The 17,628-nt window shown below is 30.2% G+C and overlaps 1 protein-coding gene and 1 long non-coding RNA gene across 3 annotated transcripts in view; both read right to left on the bottom strand.

Moving 5' to 3' along the window:
• Positions 1–13,020, bottom strand: part of LOC105331477 (multiple epidermal growth factor-like domains protein 10) — a 35,911-nt gene extending 22,891 nt beyond the window's left edge. Inside the window, exons 1-3 of one of the 2 annotated variants that reach the window (XM_066069879.1) lie at positions 12,794–13,020; positions 12,625–12,680; positions 12,044–12,202 (exon numbers count right to left, since the gene is read on the bottom strand). In XM_066069879.1, coding sequence (XP_065925951.1) covers positions 12,044–12,202; positions 12,625–12,680; positions 12,794–12,864 — 286 coding nt within the window. In that variant the 5' untranslated portion in view covers positions 12,865–13,020. The remainder of the gene's footprint in view (positions 1–12,043; positions 12,203–12,624; positions 12,681–12,793) is intronic. The other variant, XM_066069878.1, reaches the window with a different exon arrangement.
• Positions 13,021–14,965: 1,945 nt separating this feature from the next.
• On the bottom strand, positions 14,966–16,671 carry LOC136270856 (uncharacterized). The gene is made up of 2 exons (XR_010708730.1): positions 16,610–16,671; positions 14,966–16,078 (listed from the first exon to the last, which is right to left on the bottom strand). It is a non-coding gene; the product is annotated as an uncharacterized lncRNA (long non-coding RNA).
• Between the last annotated feature and the right edge of the window lie 957 nt (positions 16,672–17,628).

Here is a 17,628-nt window from a genome sequence, read left to right as displayed (position 1 = left end):
TGTGTTGAGTGTAACTTCATACAAAGATCAGTTATTTGTAACATGCATGTATTTTTATGACCTATTCTTCAAATCCACTTGCACTATTTCATTAGGTAAATAACAGCTTTCAGGTGGTGCAGGACACCTGCATATTGTGATGTATATACTTCCTATTGAGATAAACAATAAAGTATATTAAATATTAATTAAATATTTACCCCCCCCCCCCCCAAATAATGTTACCTAACATTGAAGCACAATGAGTTAGAGCGTTTACATGTCTGTAAAAGCATTGGGGTCCAAGGTGTATTTTTTGGTAATTTTACAATTGATATAAATGAATTTTCAGGGTGGGGGGGGGAAGGGGTCTGGACCCCTCACTCCCACCCCTTCTCTAAGTCTGTGCACACAATGATGTACATGTAGGCACACAGAAGCAAATCTAAAACCGGCAACCGCCATAGGGAGGGGGCATAATTTAATTTTTAATTTTGTTTGTAATAATAATATAGACCGTTATACTTTCTATGACATGAAATGTTAAATTTACTGATTAACTGAAAATTCACTGCAAACAGTTCAACCCCAAATTGCACATAAAGTGCTGCTCATGTGTATTATCATATGGGAAGGGATCTCATCCTTCAGTTATGAAAATTATAATTTTTAAATGTATTACCGGAGCTTGCATATGGCCTTCATTTTTAATTAAACTGGTACAGAACAGTGTTATTTAGGGGCAAACACTTAGTGCGGGTATTACTGTCTAATGACAGCATCTAGTTTAACTTTGTCAAGACTATAAGTAATTATGTAATGACTAAACTTACCTTTTAATTACAATTATTCCGATGATTGCAATAAAAATAATTCCAATGACTACACCCCGACTGTTTCCCAGTTCACTGGTTCAAATAATAAATCATGTTAATAAAGTTACGTAATAAAGCATTGTTCTTATATTGCGTCTATTCAATGTTGAATGAAAGCATAATTGGTACTCCAAGAAACAATTTAAAAAGGGTTAATATAATTTTGAAAACAGCAACATATGTCCAATTTATAATCTTTTGCACTTTATGTGCATTCAGTCGTCTAATATTTTACCTTTTCTTACTTTGTGGGTTATTTATTAATACTAAATGAAATATATTCATAACAACAAGCAAGAGATATGCCAAACAACAAAGGTGGAAGTAATTGTCAAGAAACTATTAAGTTTTAAACGTCTAGTTATTAAAACAAACTAAATAAAACTTTTACTAGTATTTTTTTTCTGTGCTTTTCAAATAAACATGCCAAATATTTCGTTTTTGTTCTACACAGAGAATGTCATCATCAATAACTTGTTTGATGGGTTCAGTAGAATTATAATCAGTATTAAACTGATTACTTAAGTTTGACCGTAAGTCCCTGTACTTGAGGTAAAATGGTTTACATTTTCTCTCAGTCCAAAGTGAGTTTCAACTCTCGATGTCACTTTCTGTCATTTTTGGTTGGTTTATACCGTTAGTACAGTAAGTACAGGTGAATGGGTGACAATTATTCAACAGGTAAATAGATAGACTTTAGGTGGATCTCTACACTAAATTAGTGTAAGAGATTTTTGTTGCATGCATTTGTTACTAATAATAGGCACATAATTCAACAATAATAGACCTCAAAGTACAATGCTCTAATTTTTAAAGAATTTTTAAAATATCAATCTCCTTATATGTCAAAATTTTAAACATTTCTGTTTTTAAATTCTTATGAAAGTGAAATGTTATAAAGTTGGTAAATGAAAAACAAAATAATCTTGAATGAAATTTGTATGATCTTTATTGGAATCGACATAAATATAAAACTAAAATATTTAAAGATTCTATTAAGGTAAACTGTTAGTTGAAATGCCACAAAAATCTGAAAATAGAAACAACATTCTTTGGTTAATGAGATGATAAAAGGAAATTGAATGAAATTGAAAAATTAAAATAAATACTGAATTATTGCAAAAATCTTGGTTTGAAGGATCCTGTTAAAGGACAGGTGACACAATCACAAAAACATTGACCAACAAGTTGAATTGTGAGTGAGATACATTTTCTGCAAAATTTTCCTTACTACTCCCATCTGTTTCACAGCTATTGCTGAATTACTGAGCTGATAAGACGCGTGACCTCAATATGCATATCTGAAGCCTCTGAGATCGGAAACCTTCGGTGCGACGTAATAGCCGACACACTGCCCATTCGCTGTATGTTTCAACCATAGTGATTTCTAAATTGCTCTTATCTAAAATCTGAAGTCATTAACTTTTGCTCATTGCTATTAAAAGTTTGAGAACCCTGTACATAAACAGAGTTATTCAAAAGCTTAGAAACCCCATTTCTGTTTCCTCAGCAATTATGAATAGGAGTAAAAATTGTGACCTGTACTCTTAACTTTTCATTGATCTTTATACTTCATGCTGGAAAAAATATGTCAAATGTTGGATCATGAAATCATTGTTTCTAAAGAAAGGATTTTGTTTTGTCAACACATAGTAAGTGATAATGTATAGAGACTTTTCATAACCAGGAATTTCACTGGTGGATCTTAAACCCTAAATAAACCCTAATTAAGTTAATTGGACTTAATAAAGGATTTTTTGATTTAAAAAGTACATGTATTACCAGAAATCCTGGTACCTGTAAGCAAATATGTTTGTAAATTTCTTTAGTTCCACAAAATCAGGGGTCTACCTTAATCTCAATACTAATAACCGAAACATCTTTTAATTTCATTTTTAGTATGGTATTTGATAATGTTTGTTTATTGAAATTTAATCAAAAGAATTACCAATTTTCATAATCAGTAAAGACTGAAACAGTAGTTTTTTAACATAGTATTCAGGTTTTAAAAACGTATTAATCTCAGACTCCTTGAATTTTATCCAAATGTAATTTGATCTTTCTTTTAATAGTTTATAATATGAAGATCATTTTTTTGGTAGTACTTCTGAGTTGTGTATAATTTATTCTCTATTGATCAAACCAATAAAAAAAAAGCCCCAAAAACGAGCTGTTATGCACACTGATGACTTCTTATATACTGGCATTAGATTCAGATGGACAATAAATTATTTTTTTTTACAGCAACACCAATTGTTACAAATAGTACACAAAAAAGGATTTATGTGTGATATAATAAAAATCTAACTCATTGTGCTCCCAGTTGAGTTTTTTAAAAGAAAAAAATATTTAGATTAATTTCAACTTATTCAAATCAATGTTTTGGATCTGCAAGATTGGATTAATATGCATATTCAAACAACATATTTCAAATTTTACTGAATACTGACAATCTGAACAAGTGGTTGCCTGTCTGGCTGACAGGATGATAATCTGCTATAAATGATTATCAATCGCAGAATCTTCAGATTCATTCTAATTTAATTACTTTTTTTCAATTTCTATTACCACTATCTTATGTTCACAAAATTTCTCAAAAACTCCATTAACCAATAATACAACATATGTAATCTTGTACATTCTATAATCTTACTACTTTGTTTTCAGGAGAGGGTTCATACACTTAACTGTTCAATAAAATATGCTTTTAATAAATTCACTTTAATCTGATAGTGCTTTATTTCAAAATCATCATTTGCAACACAAATACACTATCCTGTATGTGTAAATAAATCCTCGTCCATTGCTCGGTTTAATATGTAGCCGATAGCTGACTATGTCATCTTTGACGAATAACGCAAAGGGGTTTCTTATCTCATTAAAGATCGGCAAAACTCGGAGATCTGTTGCAGCTGGGATTTTCAGCACACTTAATTAAGCTGTGTGTTCTTATCTGATGCTAGTCAAATGGAAAATTTGTTATAAACTGATTTATATTTATCAAAGAAAATGTTTTTAGAAGAAAATGATTGTGTGTCACCTGTCCTTAAAAAAGTTGTCTTTCTTGATTTTACATGGTCTCAAATATCTTGAGACCAATTTTCTAATTAATTAAAATCACGAAGAAAAATTTAAAAAGGTACGAGTCAATGCTAAAATGTCGGTATAAGGTTAGTGGTGCTTATGATAATGTTTGAATTTGAAAAATTATATTTCTGACGAATGCATTATATTACATTCTTTAAAACAAAATGTTTGTAGTTACATTGCCATTTACTTTTTTTTTATATAAAACAGCAATTATAAACAACAACTAAATGCATATTAATACATACATTAGATGTCCATAGTGATACGTGTCGGAAAGAAAAATATGCTCCTTTTCAGAATTCTGTCGTTCCCTCATTTGGCTTGCAAATCCTGGCTTCCACAGATATTTCTACCTAGCTATATCTATTTTAATTAAAATACATTAGTTTCAATGCAAGTCTTATACTGCAAACGTTTTAAATTTTGGAAGTTAGGATCAATACACGAGATGGTACTACGGTACTTTTAATTAGTTTTATATTCATCATACATATATGGTTTAGGTGAAAATATTATATTTGCTTACCTTCATCAATTACCTGTCACATATTTATGATCGTCTGTTGCAGATCACATGACAAAAATGTATTGCCAATAACAGGGAAACAGTATATAATTTAGATTTCACGTTTTCCGTACGAAACAGCTGATAAGCAATATTAGTTGACAGTTTTAATCACGAAGAAAATTGACATGTTTTCAAGGCGTTTTGGTGATATCATTCTTATTTCATCTTTCTCATTAGAAGAGTTCAATTAGACAGTGTAAAGCTATTATGTATCACGACATAATGCTATCAATCCGGAACAAAATGGCGTTTCAAACGGATGTCAGTCATGTTGTGACGATGTAGCCTTCCAGCTTAATAAAAATATACTCTATGTACTAAAAAATTTATTCTACCAGAAATACAACAGAAACTTTTTTTTAATTTTTTCTGTAAATGTCCCCGATTGGAACGAATTGTAACAAGAGGCCCATGCGGCCACATCGCTCACCTGAGCAACAATGGGCGTTCAAAAGATATTGTGCCATATGGTTCCTCGGTAGAATAACAAAAGTATTCGAATTTTACACTTATGTTTGCATACACGTAATCTTTGACATTGTACCTTCATTAAATACTATTTCTTGCCAGAATAAGAAAATCCTACGCAAGATATAAAATAAACTTTTGGTAGGGGTACACAGTTAAGTTGTTAACTTCCAATTCCCTATATTTCGTTCTGCCCCCCCCCCCCACTTTGTAAAGCGATCAAAATATATGAGAGCATATAGGTACATTTTTTTCATCAACTACTTACTAGTTATTGTATTTTAAAAACAAATATAATAGTTGTTTTTATCTTAAAAATCCTACATGTATAGATGTGAAGAAGAAAATTGTACCTCAATGTGCTCAGTTCCTCGAATTAAAAACATTCAGAAAGAAGATGGGGGAATAAGATGGCGCAAATGCTCATTCGGTTTAGTAGTGAAATGCAATTTTAAATTTATTTTCCCCCAATTAAATCTATTAAAATATATTATAATACAACTTTGCAAAAGCAAAATTTCTAACTATAGTCAGTTTTTAATATTTTAACAAAAACTAAGAAAAAAAATATTGTCGGAAATTTTGGTGGTATCGAACCCGTAACATAAAAACCCTAGATATATACGGTTAGCTTATGCCAGGTACACTAACCACTGAGCCATTTCAGACACAACAACGGCGGCTTTTTAAATATTATGTGTGACTAAGGTCACGAATTACCGGACTTGTATTATTTTTTCAATACGTTCAGTTGTTGGGATACAAAATGATATTTTTAATTTATAGTGGGTCATCTGTCCACTTTTTTGTTGATTGAAATCGGTTTGTTTTCCATTAGACCTTAATTAGACTATGAGAAAAATATGGAGCACAGACCCACTCTATAAAAGAAAATGCCTTGAAGTTATAAAAAATGACAATATTTGCAGGTTTTGATACGTATACGCCTGTTTGAGTCAACATATTCCAAGTATTGAACATACCTACAGGTTACCAATCAATTATTTGTTAAATATATTTTGTTTTAAATGATTTTTAAAAAAACCCATCAGATTTGTTGATACTTTAATTTTTTAGTAGCCTGTCCGACCGCGTATAGGCATTCTACACGCCTTATCCATCCATCTTCTTTATTTGTATTCTCCATTATAATTAAATGTTTGTTATTTACTTCGCGTACAAACCAGGATCATTTTCCGCTGTGATATTTTCTTAGGAATAGCGATAATTACTTCATCCCCGCTACAGAAATGTGTCAGAACTATGGAAACTGTTTTAATGATGTCGTTTTTATTTACTCGTGTCTGAAAAACTATCAAAATTGATGTAGATTTCACATTATTTATTGTATAAAAAGGGGGCCCCAGAGAGTAGGTATATACAGAATATCTTTTATTTTGTTTGTACAAGTATTTAACATACTCTAATTCATATAGAATTTCTAATGTTCAACCAAAATTTCAGCGTCAATCGTAGAATTATAAGCAAGATACAGAGCTCACAGCCTAGATTTGAGTCATATTTTGTTCACATGAGTTTATTACATTCAGCTTAAGTTTTTTAACTTGGTATTTCCTATTCAGCATTTAAAATGGAAAAAAAGAATGGCCTAAGATTTTCAATTCTTTTATTCACTCAAGACCAGTTCACTGGTATTTGAGGTTCAAAATCAGTTTATACAAATGTACACAAACACAGTCAAGGATCACATGTACAGAAGGAGTAATAATGGCGAAAAAAGGTTAAGTTTACAATTCAATAAGTTGTTAAAGTTGGTTTCTGGAAGAACAGACTTTGAAAATTTTCTTAATAAATATTGCAAATTTTTTTTACTTTTTTAATCTTTAGTTTTTAAGATCTGTGTACAAACATTTGTGAGCAAATCTCTGTATCTTGCTTATAATTCGAAGCTTAACACTCAAATATGGTTAGTAAATAGAAATTGTAAACAATTAAACACAAGAAACATGCACTATAACAAATAAAGAACACGATTTATTTTTTCGAAATGAATCATATATATACATATATATACCTACATATTTCGTCAGCGATATCAAACTCTATTTAAACTGAATAAACTCGAGAAAATGCCGAGCATCTCAACAAAACCTATTGCATTAATCTACCATTACGCAAAAGATAATACCGAATTACCGATAGAATATGAATTGTATTTCAGTACTTTTTTGATACATCAGATTTTGCTTAATTTGCGCAGGTAAACAGTTAATTGTTGGATTTACCAAAGTCTCTGTTTGATTTGATACGTAAAAATCACGAAATACAGACGATAGTTCCCAGGTTACAAAAAAAAATTATAAAAACGAAACGAAAATCAACACAAGCTAACACCAACGTCATGTGAGAAAACTGTCAATGCATTGAAATATTTAGCCTCAATTTACTTCACAAAATCGGCACCAATATATTTTGCATGTTTCAAAAATTTCCCTTCATACGCGAACTATTGCACAACAAGCAAATTCATCATAATCAGATCGACCCTTTTTCGTATAATGTCATGGCTGCTTTAAACAAAGAACCTCGTTTTAGAAGTATGGAATACGAGTCTTGGTAAAATGGGTATGCAAACCCGGGCCATGGCAAAATAAAAGCCGGGACAGATCGGCAATCGTCAATTCCAAATACGCATTATTTTGCAGCAATATTTACAGCGAATACAAATATAGTGGTCCATCAAATGTCCTGAAATTTTAATGAGATTGGCAGATTAATAACTGCCAATCTTTTGTTTTGCCCAGGCCAAGTCTTGCCTACCCATTTTACCGGATGCCGAACCCGAAGCTATTAAACTGATTGAAATACGCCATTCCTTTATTATTATTTTCGTAATAACTCAGATTTGAAACAGAATTAGCACTTAATTTTTGCAATTTATATTTTCCTTTCCATAAGGAAAATTTATGCTAAACTACGCTGAATTGGACTCAGTAGTTCTTGAGAAGAAGATTTTTAAAAATGCACCCCCCTCTTTCTACAGTTTCAAGGTTTTCTCAGCTTTGAATACAGATCGGACTTTTATTTCTGCAATTTATATTCGCCTTCCCATAAGGATGTTTTGTGCCAAATTTAACTGAAATTGGATAAGCGGTTTTAGAGAAGAAGTTCAAATTGTAAAAAGTTAACAGACGGACAGACAGACAGACGGACAAACGGACAGACGGACGACAGACAAAATGTGATCAGAATAGCTCACTTGAGCTTTCAGCTCAGGTGAGGTTAAAAACAAAACACAGAGCGAAAGGGGCGCATCCAGCTAGATCCATGTCACATGACAGTTTTACATAAAACCATAGATTTAGAACTATTGATTTAAAGCTTGTTCTCTTATACAATTATTATGAACTTCATTAAGTATTACTTGATTCAAAACGTGTCAATTGTAAATATATCCAAATGTATATCATTAGTGGTCAATGTAGTACTTATTTCACATTTTTTCCTTTATCATTAGTGGTTACGATTTCTGACCGCTAATGATATAATTCTGAAATTTTATCATTAGCGGACGGTTAAGTTGTTCGTTAATGATAAAATAATATCATTAGTGGTCAACATCCTGACCACTAATGCAACATTATATCATTAGTGGACATGTTATCCTTAGAGGTTGCTACAGGGGTATACGTATTACAGTCAGAAACATAACCAGTTAAGACAAGAATTTTATTTCAATGAATAGGGTCGTACTTTCAGAAACCATCTGTTTGACTCGTAGTTTCCTTAACACCCTTAATCACCAGGTGAACAGATAAACTTAATAAGAATATAAGAATGTACAAAAAATATATAAACTATCAGAAATCCAACAGAAACTTTTTTAAAATCTGTAGATGTCCCCAATTAGAACAAATTGTTAAAAAAAATAAAAACTTATAGCGAAAGGGGGCGCGTCCAGCTACCTCCATGTCACATAAAAGTTTCAAATGAAATTTGACTTAAAACTATAGATCTAAAGCTTGTTCTCTTGTGCAATACTGACAAAAGTGGTACTTGATTGAAAACGTGTTATAAAAAAGGGGGAATACGTATTACAGACAGAAAAATAACTAGTTAAGACAAGAACTTTTAGGGGTTTTGCTTTGAAGGAAAGAGTCTTTTCTGGTTTTCGAATTGTCAAAAGTAATTTGATAAATTGGCCATTAAATCAAGATGAACGGAAATTAAGCTATCATATTTTTCTTTCTTTTTTACAATCATACAACTTGGCAAAAAGAGTAATTAAAGTTTAGAATCTAACAAGGGCGATATTTTTGGCGGTACATTGGCGTAGGAAAATATCACATGTTTTTGCAATTTAGAATTGTTGTAGATTCATAAGTCTCTTTAGCGTTTTTAAAACAATAACACAAATGTTGGATTTATGTGCATTAATGATAAGGTATTTGATTTCAGAATATGTTTTTAAAACATGATTTGCCTATTAATTCACATTTTTATTAGGATTTTTAAGCGCTCATTCTATAAATGGATTTGTGTTAACAAATAACTAAAATTGCATACTTTTCTTATTAAATGTCAATATATAAGTTTTTCTGTCAATTTATATCTTTATGTAAAGTTTTCATAAAATGTAAAAATCAAATATATAATATTGAAAGTATAAAAAAGAAACCAAAATACCTTCAAAAATTTAAGAAATTTAGAGGAAATGCGGGTAAGCAATATCAATTTTAGTTTAAATTTTAATTCCAATTTAGTAGGATACGTTGATAGACATACTGAAATTCTATCATTTTATCGAAGAATAGAAACTTCATATCTTAAACAGATGTTTACACAACTGCAGATAACTACAATTATTTTTATCATTTTTAAGTTAAGGTAGTGACCTTGACCTGACCTTGATGAGAAATCAAGAAGGTCAAATTTGAGAAAACTGATTGAATCATTTGATTATATCATCTGTTTGACGGTGTCAAAATGTTTTCAATTTCTTAATATAAGAAGGATGTCTGATAACGAGAAGACTCCATCTGTAAATTTCCCAAAACGTCATACTAATGTTAACAACCACTAAAAGTTTTGATTAATAAGCTTGAGCCTTTAATCAAAAGCATATATTAAATTGTAGTGTGTTATCATCTTTTTATTTCCATTAATTTTCTTAAATAAGCTCATACTTACTGAAATCTTTTGTTCGCCTCGTAGTTATCTTTCCATTTAAACTTAAGTTTTTTTAGGAACATTATAAGATTAAGATTTCTTAGACATTTCTTTCTCACGAGGTGGCTTTGAAAAAAATCTTTAGATTCCTAATATGTAACAAAAACTAAGACTAGGTGAGAAAAGCATTGCCTTCACAATGATCTCAACAACTTCTATATGCAAACGCTATAATGCAATTACATGTATAACTTCAAATTTCACATTTGCACTCAAAACGATAGTAAATTGCTTGTATGTTGTGAACATTCCAACATTATTGATGTTGGATTAATTTTAAGCAATGTAATAATGAAATGCAATAAAAAAAAGTTTAAAGCATTTGAAAATGAAATTACCCTGGCAACCACGATTGACATCACAAGTTTCATTTGGATTGCAATTGCATCGTTCAAGACAAAAACGACCAAACCTCTTCTGATCCTGCAGACAGTTCTTTTCACAATTTTCTCCAAAATACCCTGTCCAGCAATCTTCAAGTTTTAATGGTAAAATAAGATTCTTTGGTATATTTTTCACTGATACAGTTCACTTCACACGAAAAAAATATTATAGAATACCTAACAAAAACAAGAAAATACCTGTACATTTTCCTCCTACTTTTCGCTGATTTACACAGCACCCGTAATTCGTTTTATTTCTATTGGAACAAATTATGATCATTGTATTAACATTGTATCTAATGAAATTCAATTTTATACAAAGAGCATTTATTGCCGTGGTGTGGAACACCTGGCCATTGTTATGTAAATAAAAGAACACGATAATCAAAATACTTTCACCGTTTTAGAATTTACAAATTTCAACATTTAACAAAAAGAATTCTTTTTAAATTGGAAAAGTAAAAATTATAAAAGCCCCAGCGGGATTCGAACAGATTCGTAGATAACGCTATTCCCCATTGCCCGACGGTGTTAGGTAACAATGTAGGGAAAGAAGACTAAAATTATCTTGATTTTATTGTTTTTTTCCATCAAAAATACGTCACAATATGGAGGTGTCACATACCATCTTAATATACAAGTCAACAATTCTTACGCCCATTGCTTTTATTTGTTTTACACTGTATGTTCCTTCTTTTAATTATTTTAACCATGACAATCATGAAGTAAAAAGAATGCGTCGTGTGTTTACCATTCGCGTTAATAACGGCTTCTCATAAAGATCAAACAATTGAATAAAAGACCTTTGTGGAAGGTTATTTCATTTGTTTCTGTGGTCTAGTTCTGCTAAATTCCAGTGGTGTGGAACTGTCTCACTTGGGGTGTTTCTCGTCCTGTACATACAGGCCATTAATGTGTTTCAAAATGTGCCATGCAATTACACGTGTTGTTAGATGTCTATCAAAAAAGTGAGCTTCCATTATGTAACGGTCTTGTTGACGTGTCATTATATGACGTTTTGGCCTTCATGGTAGGTTATCAACACTATTGGTTGAATTGATTTTTTCTTGAAGATTTTTGAGCAGACATGCGCCGCATTTTACTCAATTGGTATTATGTTTTTAGAAGCAGTTAAAGGCAGGAAATCGATCAAATTTAGTCGTTTTGAAAACCACACCCTAAAAACGAACACGCTTTTTAACAAATATGGTCATGGTCGAGTAATTACTTACTCGATTATTTTTTTTAATGAACTGTTGATCATTTTAAACAGCAAGAAGGTAGTGACAAAGACTTAAAAACTGATGTTTAAGGTTTTTTAAGTTATAATAGAATATTAAAAGTGGGGTGTTAGGAATTTTGACAAGTATATATAGTTTTTACTTACTCTTCACCAGCCTTGCATTTATCTAAAATGAATAAACATTTGGTATCAATTTTTAAAGATCCTTTTGATTAATATCTTATTAAACAGAAGCAGAATTTTTTACCATATTTGGATATAAAATATTCCGGTTCATCAATACAGCCTTCTGATGGGTGGCAAGTTTCATTACGAGAACAATTACACCTTCCAGCGCATAGAATTCCATAATAACCCACTGGACATTTCATTGCGCAGTTGTAACCATACGTACCAGCGGGGCATTCTAAAATAGGAACATTTATTAATCTATGAGTCTTAAACAATATACATAATGATTTTCAAATTTCAACTCGGTTTTCATTAAAAAAAAACCGGTGATAACAAGTTGAATAATGTCATAGTTACCGGGTAAACTTAATGTTATTGAGATGATACAATAGTATGGATAAGTGGAATGGCATGAATTTCCGGGTTTTGTATTTATTTGTATAAAACTAAGTCAAATATTTCAATAGACATTTGTATTGAAGATTTCACGAATAAACTTTGATTATGTAGACAAGATATCATCAATATCAATAAAAAAAAATTAAAAAGTTGTTTTAATCATATTTAATTTCATAATATGCCAACCATCATCAGGTGGTTTAATATTACTCCTACGTATAAGGCGTTTGATCTAAGAAGTACGTTAAACCTTCTCACCTGTGCATTTTCCATCACGAAGAACATAGTTTTTACAGCATACTCCTGTTTTATTGCTATACAAAAATCAAACATTGCATTTAAAATGAGTTACTTGTCTTTGTTTCCAATTATAACGAGTTATCAAAACTTATTTACTTATTTGAATTAATCATTTAGTTAAACTTACTTGCAAGTGCCGGTATCAACTGCTTCCAAAGTATGAACAGATGTCAATAGAATGACCACGATGGAATCCATTGAAAACCGAATGTTACATGTACAGTTCGGAATCTTGTATATACATTTCAGATTGATTGTACTTTAACAATGATAACTAGTACTTGTATAGCAATTAAAGCAATGCAAATCAATATAAGCAGGAACAGATGAAGTGCATCATCAAGATTACGAGAGTGTTTCTAGATATATGAATTGTACATTGTATGAATTTCTAAAAATGTAGGAAACATTGTGAATGTTACTTGTTATCTTTCCCAAGAAAAAAAAATTATGAATTTTAGCATTTTCCTTATGAGCATTTAAAATTTGCAAGATAATACAAGGACTATCGGCAGTTGCAATATGCACCAACAATCATTTTTACCTCTAAATTAAGATTAAGTGCGAAATGAACAAGGGTGGAACAGTGTGACTCAGTAAAACCAGACAAGGTACATGTGACCAATGGTTACCTAGACACCTGATTATTTCAATTAAAGTCACTTTGAAATACATACAACTTACAAATGTTTAACAGGCCAAGGTGTTAATAAAAGTTTATTGGATCTTCTCTCCAACTTCTTGATATTTATGTTGACTTTTTCCACATTTAATACATATCTAATATCTAATCTAATACAGGCATTAAATATACGTAACATACATATTTCCTCTTGCCATGTTGTAAACTTTAAATTTACCGGGTGGCAGTAAATATATAATTTACAGATTGTCATGTTGTAAATTTTGTAATTAGTATTTATATGTTAAGACTTGACAATATCTACAGTTGACAAGTATCTTTACATTCAAATTTTATTTTTTGGACGGACATAAATCAATAGTTTCTGTCAGGTCTTTAATATTATGTATAAAAATTGTAATAGTAATATGTCAATGGCCAAAAACTAAAACAGACTGTAAAAATGTTAAATATTGAGGAAGATATTAAGGAGTTTGGGGAAATAACGATTTATTTTTAGAGGGGATTTCATAAATCATGTTTAGACATTTATTTTACAACTTGATCTTTGATTGCATGAACACGTAACAGATTTTTAAACAATAATATCCATCTGTCTTATGAAATAAATAAGTGTTTCAAAAGTGGCTCTACTTTCTAAAGTTAATCATCGAATATTATGCTTAATTTTTTTTTCAAAATTCACTTATATTAAAATTTGATATATCGGGTTGGACCTAACATACATGTAAATTTTTCATCATTCTGTTTTATCAACATGATTTAATCTATCATAAACAAGAAATCTTTTACATCTTCTTTGTGTTTCTATGACCAAACGTTTGTAAACTTTGGCCAAAACTCAGGTTACGTTACACGGAATCTAAAATTATGTGTCATCTTAGATGTCCCAACTAAGTCATTTACTTTGTGTCAGGTCATATTACGTTTAAGAACATACATGTGTATCATCAACATAACAGTTGTAAGATGTTTTGTTCTATGTAGATAATACGACAAAAGTATCAAAAATAAATATGATCTCTATCTTTTTTAACAGTGTCGTAAGCTTAATTGTTTAGATTTAGAGAAGGCGCCCCCACCCTTTTCGTGCCATTTTAAAACACTACAGTAAATCAGTTTTTTGTTGTTTGACATCGATCTTATACTATGTTAAGTATAACTAGAATAGCCCAAGGGGTGTTTTAAAATCCTCTCAGTATCTCAGTATTTTCATATTCATAAACGTACATGTATATGTTAAAATTGGGAAGACATAGAAAAAGGAAACATTTTATAATTCACATCTTTAATTTTAAAAACAAAATGTTCTCAAGGTTAAGCAAAATTTTGTCATCACATTGCTAATGACATTTAGACAGAATTGGTCAACAAGCCAGACACATGTACATGTAAATTAGAGGCATAATCACTTGGTCTCATCGTTGTCGACCGCCACTTAGTCGACTTTTATGTCGGGCGATATAAACTTCAAGGAGCGCTGCAATAGCGTCCTCACCCGACAACCCTTATGGTGTTTTCTTTTTCATATATACTATTTTCACAAAATTATCAATAGTGAATCTTGTCTCTTGTGTTTTCTGAAAATAAAAATTTTCTCAGCTATCCAATAAGCGAATACATGTAAAGCTTTCTTTCCAACCAAAATCCATTAGGTTTTTTTCTGTTAAATCATTTTATTTAATTTCGTACGAAACCAAAATCCATTAGTTACTTCCGTGTATCAATACTTCCTTGCTATAGTTTTAAAGAGATGACTATAAGTTATCCTTAATTTTTTTTTACTCGTACCATAAATCTGCCTTTTATATAGACAAATTTCAAAAGTTCTAAGATGTTTTGTTCTATGTAGATAATACGACAAAAATATATATCAAAAATAACTCTTTTCTCTATCTTTTGTTAACATTGTCGTAAGATTAATTGTAAACAGTTCACTGGCGGATTTAGAGAAGGCGCCCCCACCCTTTTCGTTCCATTTAAAAATAAATTAGAAATACTACAGTAAATCAGTTTTTGTTGTTAGACATCGATCTTATAATACTAGGGTTGTTAGAAAACTTCGCGGACAAGTTTGATTGTGAGCGGACTTTTCGCATGAAACTAGCTAAATTTTTCGTATTTAATCTTGACGTATTTTCTAGGAAATATGTAAAGATTTATTTATTTTAAATGGACCTTAAAAATTATACAAATTAATTGTTTTGATAAGATTTGCTTCACGAAGCATTTCAAGTTTTTAATTGTTTTATATTTTGTACGCAATTTTCCCTTTTAAGAAAATGTACAGTTGTAGCGCATGATAATAAACGATATTTCAAATGAGATTACAATAATTTGTAAAGGTCATTTTGTGAAAGTTTCAGTTAAATTGAAGGTTGTCAAAGAAATCTAACGCCTCATGAAAATACATTCTTATTTGTTTAAGCGTTACATGTAAGAGGAATACTAGTAAATATAAAAGATCTCTTATGGTTTGAGGTTATGTGGATTTCAATCCAAATGTTATACTAAATTCCACAATAAATTTCATTGTCAGTTCAAATAGCGTATACCTAAAAGAGGCATATTTCTATTTCATATTTAAACATAAAACTTTTGAACAAGTTTTGAAATCACTGAATGTGCTATAAGGCTCGATCTGGATGCCAGTTTCCAGTTCTCGTTGCAATGTAGGATACTCAGAAATTTCGACTTTTGGAACTCATGACCTTGTTTCCGAGGAAATGCCATACTCGTTATAAGTGTTGAAATGATGAACATCATTTACTTAAATTAAAAAAAGATTAAAGTTTAATACCAAGATCACGTGAAATATATTATAAGATGGAGAAAGCTTAAATTGTTTTTACAAACATACATGCTTTGTAATCTTTCTCATTTGCTAAAAACATTTATACATCTATGTATGCATGTATTCATGCTAAAGGTTTGGTTTTATCACTGCCAATGATAACATTAATATTTAATATACATGGATATGAACAATGATCGGTTAAGCTACATGATTATTTTAAATACACAATTATGATATAATTTGAAATGTTTTATAAAAAGATAAGATAGATAGATAGATAGATAGATAGATAGATAGATAGATAGATAGATAGATAGATAGATAGATAGATAAAAGAGGGAGACAGTTTTAAGAGAAAGAACCAAGCAGAACCATATATATATATATATATATATATATATATATATATATATATATATATATATATATATATATATATATATATATATATATATATATATATATATATATTTATTTTTTATTTTTTTTTTCAGATTAATTACCATTTGTGTTACTCAAGTCGTCCTGTTTCTTTGGTTGTCTCTTTATTCTAGATTCAGAAAAAAAAATTTTTACTACAGATTATAAAATTGTAATCATTTAATCTAAAATCAAATTATCAAATGTGATTTTTCAAATATTCAGTGTTATTATTTTTTTTACAAAGTATATTAAATTCACAACCATGATCTCTTGTCAATTGTTTGGAAACAGGCAATTATGGAGATCGCAATTCTTTAATTTTTATAGAAAAAACACTTCATCTTAATAGAAATATGAGTTATATTAACCATAACAAACTATGGAAAAGTAAAGTAAATAATTCATCATAGTGACCTATGAGATAATACAGATTTTTAAAATATATCAATATCATGGTTTTTGAATAACAATGATTTTTTATACTTAACAATAACAATATGTCATCATGAAAAGGAGAAATGACAATATCTTAGATATTTATCTGCCAGGTATGAAAAAGCTAATCAATTTGAATATTTTGAAAATGCTCTGGACAAATTAGCATTCTGGACAAATTAGTGAGGTGCATTAAACTCTAACTTCGTCAAGAATATAATAATGTAAATGACTAATTTTCCCTTTTGATTACATTTATTCCGATGATTGCAATAAAGATAATTCCAATGACTAGACCAACGACTGTTTCCCAGTTAACTGGTTCAAATAATAAATTATGTTAATAAAGTTACGTAATAAAGCATTGTTCTTATATTGCGTTTATTCAATGTATGAGTGAGAGCATAATTGTTATTCCCAGAAACAATTAAAAAAGGATTACTATAATTTTGAAAACAGCAACATAGGTTCAATTTAAAATCTTTTGCACTTTTTGTGCATGCAATCTTCTGGTGGGTTCAATAGAATTATAATTAGTATTAAACTGATTACCTAAGTTTGACCGTAAGTCACTGTTGTTGAGGTAAAATGGTTTATATTTTTTTGTCAGTTGAAAGTAAGTTTCAACTCTCGATGTCGCTTTCTGTCATTTTTGGTCGGTTAA

The sequence above is a fragment of the Magallana gigas genome, chromosome 8 (assembly GCF_963853765.1).
Source record: "Magallana gigas chromosome 8, xbMagGiga1.1, whole genome shotgun sequence".
NCBI classification, from domain to species: Eukaryota; Metazoa; Mollusca; class Bivalvia; order Ostreida; family Ostreidae; genus Magallana; species Magallana gigas.
The sequence above is the reverse complement of the archived record's forward strand: the minus strand, read 5'-3'. Positions and strand labels throughout refer to the sequence as shown.